General features: G+C 36.5%; 1 protein-coding gene across 4 annotated transcripts in view; it reads left to right on the forward strand.

Moving 5' to 3' along the window:
- Positions 1-14,580, forward strand: part of LOC106884359 (transcriptional protein SWT1) — a 44,649-nt gene that overhangs the window by 10,454 nt on the left and 19,615 nt on the right. For all 4 annotated transcript variants that reach the window (XM_014935704.2, XM_052976300.1, XM_014935702.2 and 1 more), the window contains exons 3-8: positions 846-1,722; positions 5,758-5,816; positions 8,185-8,229; positions 8,362-8,430; positions 12,024-12,111; positions 14,244-14,323. In XM_014935704.2, coding sequence (XP_014791190.1) covers positions 846-1,722; positions 5,758-5,816; positions 8,185-8,229; positions 8,362-8,430; positions 12,024-12,111; positions 14,244-14,323 — 1,218 coding nt within the window. The remainder of the gene's footprint in view (positions 1-845; positions 1,723-5,757; positions 5,817-8,184; positions 8,230-8,361; positions 8,431-12,023; positions 12,112-14,243; positions 14,324-14,580) is intronic.

The following is a 14,580-nucleotide window of genomic DNA, read 5'->3' on the forward strand; positions in this document are numbered from 1 at the left end:
CAAGCAATACATATAACACCAAAGTTAAAAACATTCCCAACAATTCCACAATCCCCAACCTCCAGAGCTATTGAAGAAACTGTTATCATCAACTGACCAAAATTCCTAACATTTGCAAAACAAAATTAGACAATACGACGCTGTACTACAGATGACATCATTTGGAACCACAAGAGATTTAACTGAGGCAGCATTCATCCAAACTTTCAAGATCCAACCTCAGATTTATCATTGCATTGTCTCTCTACTACCTCTGTCAAATGAATCACCAAAATTGGCCTTTCATTATTTATAATCTGTACCTGTTTGTTTGGTTACGAAATAAAATACACAAAACGTGTTTCTGAATTATGTGTATTTACTTTATATATGGCATGGATTGGAAACTTATTAAGGTAGAAATATGGTATCGTAGCTACTAACAGTTGAGGGTTGCGTAGTCTAGACAGCGTTTTTAGATTTCATTATTCTCTTTAACCCGGGCAAAGCCGGGTATTTCTGCTAGTATTTTATAAAAATACAAGCCTTCTTTTTGTTAGGGAGAGTGTGATAGTCCATTATCTTCTCATGTTACTGGAATGTATTCTATTATTTCTAAAGCTGAAAAGCAAAGTTAACATTGATTATACTTTATCTGCAGACCATAAGATAGTAAAATAGTAAACTAGGAATTAACTTCCTGGTTCCCATATCTGTTCATAACCTTCATTGTTCTTTACCATATAATAATGTAATATAAACAGTGATTTCACTAGTGAAAGTGAACCTTAAAATTTATTCTTATATCATTCACCTGATTGTCTTAGAAAGCAGGATGACTGACATAATTTCTTCATTTCTTATAGGTTGTGGTAGAAGATGATGTTTCACAGAAGAAAGATAAAGAAAGTAAAAAAGATGCAAAGACTTCAAAGAAAAGAAATAAAGAAAGGCAAGCTTCAATGGTGCCTCGTGCCATACGGACTAAAAATCATCAAATTAAAAACTCTGGCTCTACTGTATCAGCCACACCTAAGAAAATTCTTCCAAATGTCACTGTTCTTAATCAGAAAAATTGCTCTTTAGTGGCTGATTATGGTTCTGATTCTGATAATGGTGAAAATAAAGAACAAAAAAAGAAAACCAAAGTGCCACCAGTAAAAGAAAAAGAAGAAAACAAGAGGAAAAGATTAAATTCTTCTGAAAAAAATATAAAGGAAAGTGGGATTTTACCTGTGAATACTGCAAGAGAGAAAGTTCAGGTAAAATGGATTCAAAGTTTCCAAGAAAAGAAGTTACTTCATTTGCCTTTAGAGGCAAAACAAGAAAAACCCCAAAAGAAAAAGAAAAAACGATCTGTAAAATCCAAGTCAGAAGGTTTAACAGAACCAGTAAAACTTTTAGAAGATAGTCCTAATCAGAAAAAAATAGGCAAAAAGAAAACATTTAAGATAAAATCCAAAACTTTAAAGAAATCTCACAAGTTACCTGAAACAGGTGATTCTAATACTACCACCTCACAGATAGATTCTGATTCTACAAAGAAAAAGAAAATTGTAAAAAAGAAAAGGAAAACAGTTTCAGTACCTGTCAATAAAAATAATTCTTGTGTTTTGGATGGAATAGAGGACCATTCTTCATTAGTTGATTCTCAGTTACAAGCAACAAATTCATACCCAGGTGATGTGTCAGAAAGTCTGAAAAAACCTTTACTAATTTCTCATGATGTATTTGGCTTTAAAGGTAAGTATTTGTTTTGTGTAAACTTTTTGAGATGACTATAGTCGATGTTTAATGTGCAAAGAAGATAGACATTAAGGTTTATAAATTGCTAGGCAATTGTAAATATTTTGTTGAGAAATTCTACTTCTAACTTGAAATACCATGGTACTTGTTTATAATTCCATATGATTGCCTTGCTGTATTTAAGAAGATTTGTTCATCATAGCAGAATTGATACCGGTGCTGGGGCCATGTTAAATAGCACTGGTGCTAGTGTCACATAAAAAAACACTCATAATACTCTGTAAAGTGGTTGGTGTTAGGAAGGGCATCCAGCCATAGAAACCATGCCAAAACAAACTATGAAACTTGGTGTGGCTGCCGTCCTTACCAGCTCCTGTCAAACCATCCAACCCATGCCAGCATGGGAAACAGACGTTAAATGATGATAGTGAAGTGGTGTTTGTACATTTCATACAGATCTAACATTTCTGAGTTCAAATTCTTGATGGGTTGATCTTGTCTTTTAGGCTTTGGGTTGGGGAGAAACCAATAAAACACCAGTGACATACAGCAGCTATGAGATTAAAGGATTCAGATTTTTCTACCTATCATTGTATTGTGCTCTTAAGCAAGACATCTAACTATGCCTGCTCTATTTCCTCACTCCTACTTAAATGAAGTATACTCTGTAAAGTGGTTGGTGTTAGGAAGGGCATCCAGCCATAGAAACCATGCCAAAACAAACTATGAAACCGGGTGTGGCTGCCGCCCTTACCAGCTTCTGTCAAACCATCCAACATCAGTCCCACTGCATAGCACTTTGGGCTTCCAGCTGTAGAAAATCTACCTCAACAATTTGTCTGATCTATGCAAGCATGGAAAAGTGGATGATAAATGATGTCTTCTTGGATTATTTTATTGTTTGATCCAATAATTAATGCTATTCCTGGTGCCACCACTTCTTGGTTGTAGAAAGACAACTATTATGCTCAATGATGATCTGTTTTATTGGCTCCTTTATTGAATCTGGAACATTAATCCTTAATTCATCTAGTAGTACATCAATTTACAGTTTAAAAAATTTTTATTTCCAAAGGGAAAAACCATCATAATAGTAGACATACTTATAAACACAAGAAAGAAGTATTGCTATATTCAGTATCAATTATAGGATAGTAATAGACACTAGGGGAGGTGCATGGCTTAGTTGTTAGGGTGTTGAACTAATGATTGTGAGATTGTGGTTTCAATTCCTGGACTACACAATGCGTTGTGTTTTTGAGCAAAACACTTCATTTCACATTGCTCCAGTCCACTCAACTGGTAAAAATGAATTATATTTGATAGACTGGTGACCCACCCACAGAGGAATATATACACCAGAAAAATTGGGAAACTGGCTCTGTGTTCCTTACAGAATAATGTGGACAAACCATTAGACACCAGATGTTCAAAACTATAAAACTTGTCTGCTCTCTCCCACTCTAACCCTTTTCTATCAATTATTAATTTAATTTCTAAGATATGGTAATGTAGAAATAAGATGGTGATTAATGGTTATGAAATTCTCTTATAATAAAAGAGTTGCTGTGAAAAAACACACTATAAATGTAGATTAAAAAGGAATTTAGTACAATCTGCATAATAAAACAATGATACTAATTCTCACATTTCTTCTCATGTGTATATTTTGTATATGAGCACATTTCTGTTTAATAAAAAAACAAAGCAAAAACATAATTTTCAGGTGAATTCTAGTACTTAGGGTTAATATAAATCATTGTTAGATATTTGTTTAAGAAGTTAATTCTTTTATAGCATAATATATCATCATCTAGCTGCATGAAAAAGTGCTACACCCTAACAGTTGAGGGAACCCGTGGAAGAGGTAGGCCCAGGAAGACCTGGGCTGAGGTGGTGAGGCAAGACCTTCGTACATTGGGCCTCACCGAGGCGATGACTACTGACCGAGACCTTTGGAAATGTGCTGTGCGTGAGAAGACCCGGCAAGCCAAGTAAGATCGTTGCCAGTGCCCCTGGACTGGCTCTTGTGCGGGTGGCACATGAGATGCACCATTTTGAGCGTGGCCGTTGCCAGTACCGCCTGACTGGCTCCCGTAGGATTTTCGAGTGAGATCGTTGCCAGTGCCCCTGGACTGGCCTGTGCGGGTGGCACATAAAAGACACTATTTCGAGCGTGGCCGTTTTCGTGCGGGTGACACGTAAAAGCACCCACTACACTCTCTGAGTGGTTGGCGTTAGGAAGGGCATCCAGCTGTAGAAACTCTGCCAAATTAGATTGGAGCCTGGTGTTGCCATCCGGTTTCACCAGTCCTCAGTCGAATCGTCCAACCCATGCTAGCATGGAAAGCGGACGTTAAACAATGATGATGATGATGATGATGATTATTGTTTAATATCCACTTTTCCATGCTGGCATGGGTTGGACAGAATTTGTTGAGGCAGGTATTCAACTACCGAATGCCCTTTCATCAGTCCTCTCCTGTTTCCAAGTAAGGTAATATTCCCCATGACCAGACATGTTTACATGGAAGATTGGAAATGCAGGACACTGCTTGCATGGCAGTGATATTTGTTTACAACAATCACATGAAGTCAAGGCAAGGAGCTAGTAACCCACACACTCACACACATATATATATACATGATTGGCTTCTTTCAGTTTCCATCTACGAAACCCACTCCCAAAGCTTTAGTTAGTCTAGGGCTGTAGTAGAAAACATGCCAAAGGTGCCATGCGGTGGGATTCAACCCAAGACTTTGTGGTTGGAAAACAAACTTCAGTACTTCTTTGGAATTCCACCCACCCTATAACTTTTGAGTCAGTAATTTTTTTTAAAAGCTTTTTTCTTATGTTTTCAATATCGGAGATTACAATTTAGCAAAAAAAAAAGAATTTTTTTTTATTTCAGTTATCCCCCCTCCATAATTTATTTGCTAAGACATGCTGTCACACACAAAATGGCAACTTCCAAATCCTGTTTCCTGATTGAGTGAAAATTATCAAACTTTAAACCTCTATAACTTTTTGACAACATTTTTCTGGAAAAAGTGAAGCAACTGCATGTATGTCACGGAGGAAATTCTTCCAATAACAAATAGTCTCACTATTCCATCCTAGCTTCCATTGACATTTTCTTTCAGATGCTTCTTTATATGCCCAGAAGTAAATGAATATTAAAATTTCTCTTAAGTCCAGATTACTATTGGCAAAAAATTTGTCACATCTCAAACCTTTCTCCTTTTTACACGGCCTTCCACATCGCCATCTCAATCTTTCTTTTGTTTTACCACCCTTTGTCAATTCCATATTTCGGTTACATGTGCAACAAACTCTCACATGATGTAACAATATCTTGACAAAACATAATTGTCAATTCAATTGTTGCTGTTTAGTCAAGCAATTGGCAGATATTATAGCTGCTGATATCAATAAAGTTCATAATTAAATAATGAAGTTAAATTGTGGTTATATACTGTTTTAATCAACTTCACTGTATGTTCGACACTAACTTCTAATGGTTCTATAATGGATCTAGTTGGTTTGGCTACCAGCATTTCAATTAAAGTTTATGGAAAATTTTAAAATTTGGTACAATAAAGTACATTTCCAAGCTAAATTGCTGGAGTTGTTTCACTTTTTCCAGAAAAATGTTTTTAAAAAATTACACAGACATAAAGTTTGATCACTTTCACCCAATCAAGAAACAGGATTTGGAAGCTGTCATTTTATGCATGACAGCATGTCTTGTCAACTGTAAACAAAGTAAATAAATTGGGTGGGGGGATAATTGAAATAAATTTTTTTTTTGTTGCTAAATTGTAATCTCTGATATTGAAAACATGAATCTGAAAAATGTTTTTAAAAAAAATTACTGGTTCAAAAGTTATTGGGTTGAGGGGAATTCTGAAAAAGTACCCAAACTTCTTACCACAGCTATGCCTGCACCTATAGAAATATTCACTTGATTTTCTTTTTTTGATGTAACCATAATTATAATTGAATTCATTGATTGTTATTTATTGTTTCAGATTTAACACAACCTATGGAAGTAGATACTTGCCAAGAAGATGAAGCAATGGTTGTAGATGTCAGTTTTCATTTATGAATTTTTACTTTTTACATTGCAAACTATTTTAGTTAATTGTCTAATTATGCCAAGGAGGATCATTTCCCAGACTTTTACATCATTTTCATTATTGTAAAACTCTCTTCTCAATACTGCTGTCTCTACAACAACATCTTAGTTTAAGTTACCTCTGGAATTTTACACATCACCATCATCATAACATCCACTTACATGGGTTGGGCAGAATTCATTGTAGTAGATATTCTATGGTCAGACACCCTTCCTGTCACCAACTTTCCCCTTTTTCCACACAAGGTAATAATCACGTAACCTGCCATAGTTACATGATCAGTTGGAAACAAACAACACTGTTAAATGAGCCTTTTGTTTACAAAGATTGGAAAACATGTCAGGACGTGTTGATAAGCCTTTACATGTTTTCTCTGATTGACTGAAAGCAACGGACACCGCTTGCATTGTTATTTGTTGTTAGCAAACACACGTAAAGATATGGGGAAATACAAACTCGCTCAAACAGATGCTCGAGTGTGTGCACACACGTGCACGCAGACACATACACACACACACACAATGTATCTTCTTCACCATCTTCTCTTTCCTCTCTTCTTTTTCAACAGGGGTAACTATATATCCCCTCTACAGCAAAACACCTATTTCTATCCCTCTATCATACTCTAACCTGTCATCACTTGGCAGAAAGCCACACCCCTTAGTGCTGTTCACTCCTCAGTTGAGGATGTCCTGTCTTGTGTATCACTTAGTAACCTTACTAGTACTGGTGTTACATAAAAAGCACCCAGTACACTCTGTAAAGTGGTTGGCATCAGGAAGGGCATCCAGCTGTAGAAACTAGGCCAAAAGCTGACAGTAGATCTTAGTGTGGCCCTCTGGTTCACCAGCTCCTGTCAAACTGTCCAACCCATGTCGGCATGGAAGAATGGAAGGCAAATGTTAAATGATGTTTGTGTATATATGTATGTATGTGTGTGTGTATATATATTTATATATATGTGTATATATGTATGTGTATATATATATATATATATATATATATATATATATATATATATATATAGCATGCAGCTTAGTGGTTATGGTATTTGGCTAATGGTTGTAAGTTTGATATTCCAGTCCACTCAGCTGACAAAAATGAGTTGTACCTGTATTTCAAAGGGCTAACCTTGTCACATTGTATCACGCTGAATATCCCTCAAAACTACATTAATGCATGTCTATGGAGTTCTCAGCTACTTGCACATTATTTCCATGAGCAGGTTGGTCCATACATTGGATCAACTGGAACACTCATCGGAACTGATGGATTGCCAATTATATATGTGTGTGTGTGTGTGTGTTTGTACTGGTGCCATGTTAAAAGCTACCAGTCCACTGTGTAAAGTGGTTGGCATTAGGAAGGGCCATCTAACTGTACTAACAATGTCAAAGCAGGCAGTGGAGCTGGGTGCAGTCCTCTAGTTTACCAGCTCCTGTCAAGCAATCTAACCCATGCCAGCATGGAAGGCAGACGTTAAATGATGATGGTGATATGTGTGTGTGTGTGTGTGTGTGTATATATATGTCCTGCCTTGGTTTTTGTTGTCCTTTTCCTCTAATATATAATATATTAGAGGAAAAGGACAAGCAGAAGACTGTGCCTAGCTCTGCTTTGGCATGATTAATACAGCTTGATGCCCTTTTTAATGTCATTCACTTTACTGAGTGTACTGGGTGTTTTTTATGTGGCACTAGCAGCAGTGAGATCACCAAGTAACATACAAAACAAGACCCCCTGAACTGAGCAGGGAGTAGTATTGAGGGAGGTGACTTTGTGGCAGATAATGAACAGAGGGAGAGAAATAGATGTCTTGCAGTAAAGGAGATACATAGCTACCTCAGTTGAAGAAAGACAGTGGTGGGGGAAGAAGATTTTACAACCTGATGCTCTTCCTGTTGTTAACAAGTCTCTGTTTTTCGAGTATGTCTTATTTCATGCAGCTTTGATGGTATGAAGCAAGTGGATGATTTATTGACAAGGAAACTGATATCAACAACACTGTCTATGAATTATAACTTCTGAAGACATGGATGATATGTAAACACACAAACACACACACAGAGAGTCTTCTTTCAATATTTGTTTACGAAGTTCACTCATAAAGCTTTGGTCAGCTCAAGATTATAGTAGAAGACATGTGCTCAAAGTGCCATGTAGTGGGAATCGAACTTCTTAATTGTGCAGTTTTTATTACAATTTGTTTTGGTCGATTATACAGAATATAAAAAAATTATGATTTAAATTTGTGCATGGACTTTTTACATTATTTTTTTCAGATTTAATCATTTATTATTGTCATTTCCCCTATTTCAGATTGAAGAAGTCCGTAAAATTTTGATTTGTCAGCCTTCAAATGAAGTAAGTATATTTTGAAAAATGTCTTAGCAATAAAATCAATTTCTTTTATATTGCATTTACTTAGCAAATTCGTCGGTATTCAAAATTGTCTTTTTGTATTTCATTTTCCTTTCTCTTAACATTTTCCAACAGGTAATGGGAGATTTGACAGGGAGCATTTCTGAAGATTATGCAGCAGTCACCAATTCATCCCCTAAACAGGTTTATAATTTTTTTTTTATATTATTCTTCACTGATGACCTCTAGAATGGTTATTAGTTTTCAATGAGCTTAGTTCAAAACCATTTGAAACAATTAATTGTAACTGTTTGATTTCAGTTATGTTGCTAGTCACTATACCAATGTCTATTTTCCCTCCAAATTAAAATGTTTTGAATCTCTCAAATCATACCAGTTTTGCTATTCAACTAAATATGCAGTTCAATCATAATTGTTCTACACAAAAGCAAATACCTTTATAGAAAGAAAATACAATGCAAATGTTCAGATATGATCACATGTTCATTCCATCTTGATTTTATATATTACTTGTATTAATCGTTGTTGTCGTCGTCATCATCGTTTAATGTCCGCTTTCCATGCTGGCATGGGTTGGACAATTTGACATGGAGCTGGCTAGCAGGGAGCTGTCCAGACTCCAGCTGTCTGTTGGGGCATGGTTTCTACAGCCAGATGTTCTTCCTAATGTCAACCACTTAACAGAGTGTTCTGAGTGCTTTTTACTTGCAACCAGCACCTGTGCATTTATACAGCACTGACACAGGTGCATTAACGCAGTACTGGCATGGGTGCTTCTTAAGTGGCACCAGCACCTGAAGGGACAAGCCTGTATGTGTGGAAGACATTGATTTTACTTAGCTTGATGCATCTAATCAAGTATAGCAAATTGCCACATCCCCCAGTCCCTTGTCATTTCTTTAATGAGGCCCAGTGTCCAAAGGTCCTTTCTCACCACTTTGTCTCATGTCTTCATGGGTCTACCCCTTCCACAGTTATCCTCCACAATTAGAGCTCAGCACTTCTTTATGCAGCTCTCCTCATCCATACACATCACACATCACATGACCAAACCAGCACCGTCTTCTCTCTTGCACATAACATCTGATGCCTCTTATACTCAGTTTTCCTCTTAAACTCTGTTGTGCATGCTAACTTCATTTCTTTCAGACCTTTGCAAGTTCTCTGTAGTCAAAGCCCATGTTTCGCTGCCATGTAACATAGCTGTATGTACACAGGCATCATACAATCTGCCTGTCACTCTGAGGGAGAGGCTCTTGGTTACCAACAAAGGTAGAGGCTCTCTGAACTTTGCCCAGCCCATTCTTATCCCAGCAACTACACTTTCAAGACTTTCTCCACTACTGCTAACTTGTGGTTTGTCTGTTTTCCAGCTTACTAGGGCTTCAGTTTTTGCTAAATTAACTCTAAGGCTCTTTGATTCCAGGCCTTGTTTCCACATCTGAAATTTCTTCTCTAGGTCAATTAGTGATTCAGCTATAAGAACAAGGTCATCAGCATAGAAGAGCTCCCAGGAACAGCTGGTCTTGAATTCCTCTGTTAAGGCCTGGAAGACTAAGATACACAGGAAGGGTCTGGAAACTGAGCCTTAGTGAACTCCTACTTGTACGTTGAATTCACTGCTATACTTACCAGCCTTCACCTTACTGGCAGCATCCCTGTACATGGTTTGTACTGCTCTCACTAACCACTCATTTATCCCTAGCTCCTGCATTGACCACCAGATAAGGGAGTGAGGGACCTTGTCAAAGGCTTTCTCCATGTCAACAAAAGCCAGGTACAGAAGTTTATTTTTGGTTAAATACTTCTACAGTTGCTTGACCAAAAATATAGCATCAGTTGTGCTCCTTCCTGGTACAATTCCAAACTGCATCTCATCTACACTAACTCTCTTCCTAATTAATTGAGCTATTATAGGGCAGGATTCGTGACAGACGAATTGTAGACAAGAACTTCACTGCGGACTAGCTAGGAAGTTGGTCAGCAGCGAAAGGGACTTCCAGTAGGTGAAGAAAAACAAAAGAATGTCAACAGTGAGTGTTAAACGAATCTGAATGAACTAAACAGAAATTACTGGTGACTTAAGCCCTGATGTACGTAAAGTAATAAACTTTTGATAGATGTACTCTCATCGCCACTAGTTTGTTTGCATATAGCTTAACAAAGCTATAATTGGTGAGCTGGATGATAGAACAACAGCTCTCACTATTGAAACAAACATGGCTAGCAACAAAACAACACTGAGGCTACCACAGTTCTGGCCTAAGAGGGCTGAACTGTGGTTCGTGCAGGTGGAAGCCCAATTCGATATAAACAAGGTAATAGCTGACCAAACAAAGTACTTGCACATTGTAGCGGTATTAGATGAAGATACAGCAACGAGGGTGCTGGACATTTTAACCCAACCCCCACCAACACAAAAATATTCCATATTGAAAAATAGGCTAGTGGATACATTCCAATGCAGTCAAAGAGAAGCGGCAGCCAAGATACTGGATGAGGAATTAGGTGATTCTAAGCCTTCAAAACTGATGGGCAGGATGTTGGCATTAGTCCCCCCTGGTGAGTTACCTTCCTTTATGTTTAGGGAAAAATTTCTTCGCAAGGTGCCACCCCAGATCCAGGCCCTCATAACTCAGACCGAAATCAAAGACCTGTGGCAATTAGCAAAAGCAGCTGACAAAATTTTTTATCCAGTGGTATAATGGTCAACGCTATGCTGCATGGCAGTGAAACATGGGCTATAACAGCCGAGGACATGCGTAGGCTTGAGAGAAATTAAAATGCCTTCCCATTTCCAATGACAGTCAACAGTTCTGGTGATGAGCTATGTAGGGCAAGATTCGTGGCAGACGAACTGTAGACAGGAACTTTACTGCGGGCTAGCTAGGAAGTTGGTCAGCAGCGAAAGGGACTTCCAGTAGGAGAAGAAAAACAAAAGAAAGTCAACAAATCTGAATGAACTAAACAGAAATAACTGGCGACTGAAGCCCTGATGTACGTAAAGTAATAAACCTTTGATGGATGTACTTGCGTCTCCACTAGTTTGTTTGCGTATAGCTTAACAAAGCTATGCTATGATCCTTTCTGTGACTTTCATCGCCTGGTCCAACAATTTGATGTTTCTGGAATTATTTCTGTCTAAGGCATAGTCACCTTTGCCTTTGTAGCAGTTGACTATAATGCTGCTACACCAATCTTTGGGTATGACTCCCTTATGGACAACCTGATTAACTATACAGGTGATGAGGCCATATCCTACTCTGCCAGTCAGGGTATGGAGTAGGATATGGCCTAGTCACCCATATAGTTAATCAGGTTGTCCATGAGGGAATCATACCCAACAATTGCATTTAATATTTGATTTCTATGGTGGCATGGGTTGGACTGTTCATCACAGTCCAAGTCAGTGTTTATTCAGAGTTACTACCCACTTAGACAATCATATCTTATTTATTAACCTTTCCACTGAGGTCAGATTTACCTATCATCCTTCTGGGGTCAATAAAATGTTGCACTGGAATTTATTTAATTGGCTTACCTCTCTTCACAAAATTTCAGGCCTTGTGCCTATATTAAAAAGTAGTGTTAGAAAATTATTTTTATTAACCCTTTTAAAAAAAATGAGAAGGTTAAGAGGAAAGATAGATGATGTATTTGTTATAATCTTTATTATAACAAACACGTTTGTTATAATCTTAATAGTATTTCATAAGTATATATTGGTTCTTAGTGAGCTAGAAGTTGATTTACTTAAATGATTTTCTTTTATTTAGATGGCTTACATAATACTTGATACCAATATTTTACTCTTAAAGTCTGGTTTAGCTGTGATAGAAAAAATCCGGGATGGTTTTTATTCAGGTAAAGCCATTTTCTTTTCTTTAATATAATGCAATATGATAATTTTTATATTATATTTATGTACTTTGAAATAATGTTCAGAGATATTGATGAATAAAATGAAGCAAAATTTTTTTACACTTCTTGAATCTCTTGCATTTGTTGAACATCTTACACTTAAAGCAGAATTAAAACTTTGAAAATATTACAATACTTTTAATAGCACTTTGCTACTGAAATTGTGTTTTTTTTTTAACCCTTTAGCATTCAGATTTCTTTGTCAAATGTATTGCTTATTTATTCACATTTTTAAAATTAATCACACATTATCTTGTAACTTCAAGATTTCAATGGTGTGTTTGTATATTTTTAGAATTACATTGTAGGGTAGGTTTGAGAGGTTGGATCTGGTCAGTTTTAACTTAAAACAGGTAGAATATTCGGGCCAAATATAGCTGGATTAAATGCTAAAGGGTTGAAGCAGAAAAAGAGGGACAAAGTCCATCTATCCTAACACAATTGAGGGCTGCTGTACTAGAGATGAAAGATTAAGTTCAGTATTTATTAACTTTAGGATCTGGAAGGTGAGACATAGTAGGAATGATAAGAGAGGTGACTAGTTATGTTGAGAGAGGGAGGGTATGTAGTAAAGTAGTTCAAAGGAGCATATGTCATTGTCACAGCAGAATAGGAGGCAGAGAGAAGTAAGAGTGCCAGTCAGATGGATGTCCATTACAAGGTAGTGAAGGATAATTGTTTGCTTGGCAACAGTGTCATCCCATAATACTTCAATATATCTAAATAGTACACGAATGGTCTTTCTTGAGTTTGTGGAGGGTCATCAAGCAATCAGAGCTAAAGTATTTTCTGAGTGTGAAAAGGAAGTTTAGTCATTGGGGATGCAAATTTAGCAATTTTATATATGTGAGGTTTCCATAAAATCTCATCAGAAATTGTAAGATTCAGATTGTCAGGTTGCTATGTTTGTGTTGCATGATTACATTCAGTGCCTAAATCTCTTGTGTATTATCATCATCATTATGATCATTGTCACCACTTGGGATGTAGGATTTATGATAACTATAATTGGTTGAATACTTTTTTTTAGCTAAATTAGTCAAAGGAGGAAAAGTAGTGTCCATGACCTTTGCAGGTCTTCTCACACACTGGAAAGTTTGACAGAATTGATGTGCAGTTTGAACATCTATGTTGATGTCTGAAAAAAAAAAAAGATAGCAGGGAGAGCTCTAGGAAAAAATAATTTGACCAAATGTTTAGTATGGAATCTGGAGGTGAGATACTAGAGGGATGATAAGATGAGAAATGCTTATGTCAAATAGGCCATGCAGTAAGCCAGTTCAGCAAGCTAGTCATTACTGTAGGTCAAAGAGGCAGAGAATACGAAAACAGTGCATCTATGAACCAATGTGTTGCTAACTGAACTTTTACTAGTCTGTGGAATATTTGTTACAACAACAGCAGTGCCATCACAGATGTGTGAGCAATACACCAGTACAAGTCTTGGCAACATATAAATCATCTTGATAAATATGGCAAAGATCAGAAGTATTTAGCACTTTGAGTACCATGGAAAACAGCTTCCAGATTTTCTTCAAATACAGGAAACAACAAAGACAGTTTAGCAGTATTATTATTGCAAAAATAATGATTTGTGGATATGGTGTTGGGTTACAGGATTGGAGACCTTTGTCAAAATTTTGCTTGTTTATCTTTAATTACTGAGCAGTTATTTCTTTATACACTGTAAGGACACCATGAATGATGTTTAAGTTACTAAGCTGCTTATTAGTTACTTAGTTTAGTACTATTAGTTTAACACTGATCGCCGACCCCTTCCATCTATGGGTCATTGTCATTATTATGTATCATCATCCAGCTGTATGCTGTACTAAAAATCTACCAAACTAACATTTAGGAAGCAATCCTTAAATTCTAGATACCAAATCAATCAGGCTTCACACTATTTTGGGGGACATATTATATAATCTATTCTACATGTTAAAGTTCAGGTTTTATGCATATAGAAAATAATCTCTCCAATACTGTGTTTCTATATAGTTTGTACTTATAAAGTTTTTTCGAGCATATTAAAAAAAATATTTAGCTAATTCTCTTTTGCTGATTTTTCTCAGATATTGAAAGATCACCATTTATTGTGGTACCTTGGGTTGTCATGCAAGAATTAGATGCTCTTAAATCCAAAACTCAAATGGTGAGTTTCCTTAGTTGAATATTCAATTAAATTATTGAGTGTGTATAGAAGACAACTTTCTTACTACTGAGTATATGGACATTTGAGCCACAGAACTTTTGTAAATTCTAATTTCTATCTCTGAATGGATGTTCCTCATTTTGGAGAGAACTTATATTCCAACTTAATTTTCTTGTACATATTTATTAAAAATGATACGTATATAAATATTTATTATCAGTGTTATTGTTGTTGTGGTTTCTTTATTTGTCTTTGTT

Source organism: Octopus bimaculoides, chromosome 2 (genome assembly GCF_001194135.2).
Source record: "Octopus bimaculoides isolate UCB-OBI-ISO-001 chromosome 2, ASM119413v2, whole genome shotgun sequence".
NCBI classification, from domain to species: Eukaryota; Metazoa; Mollusca; class Cephalopoda; order Octopoda; family Octopodidae; genus Octopus; species Octopus bimaculoides.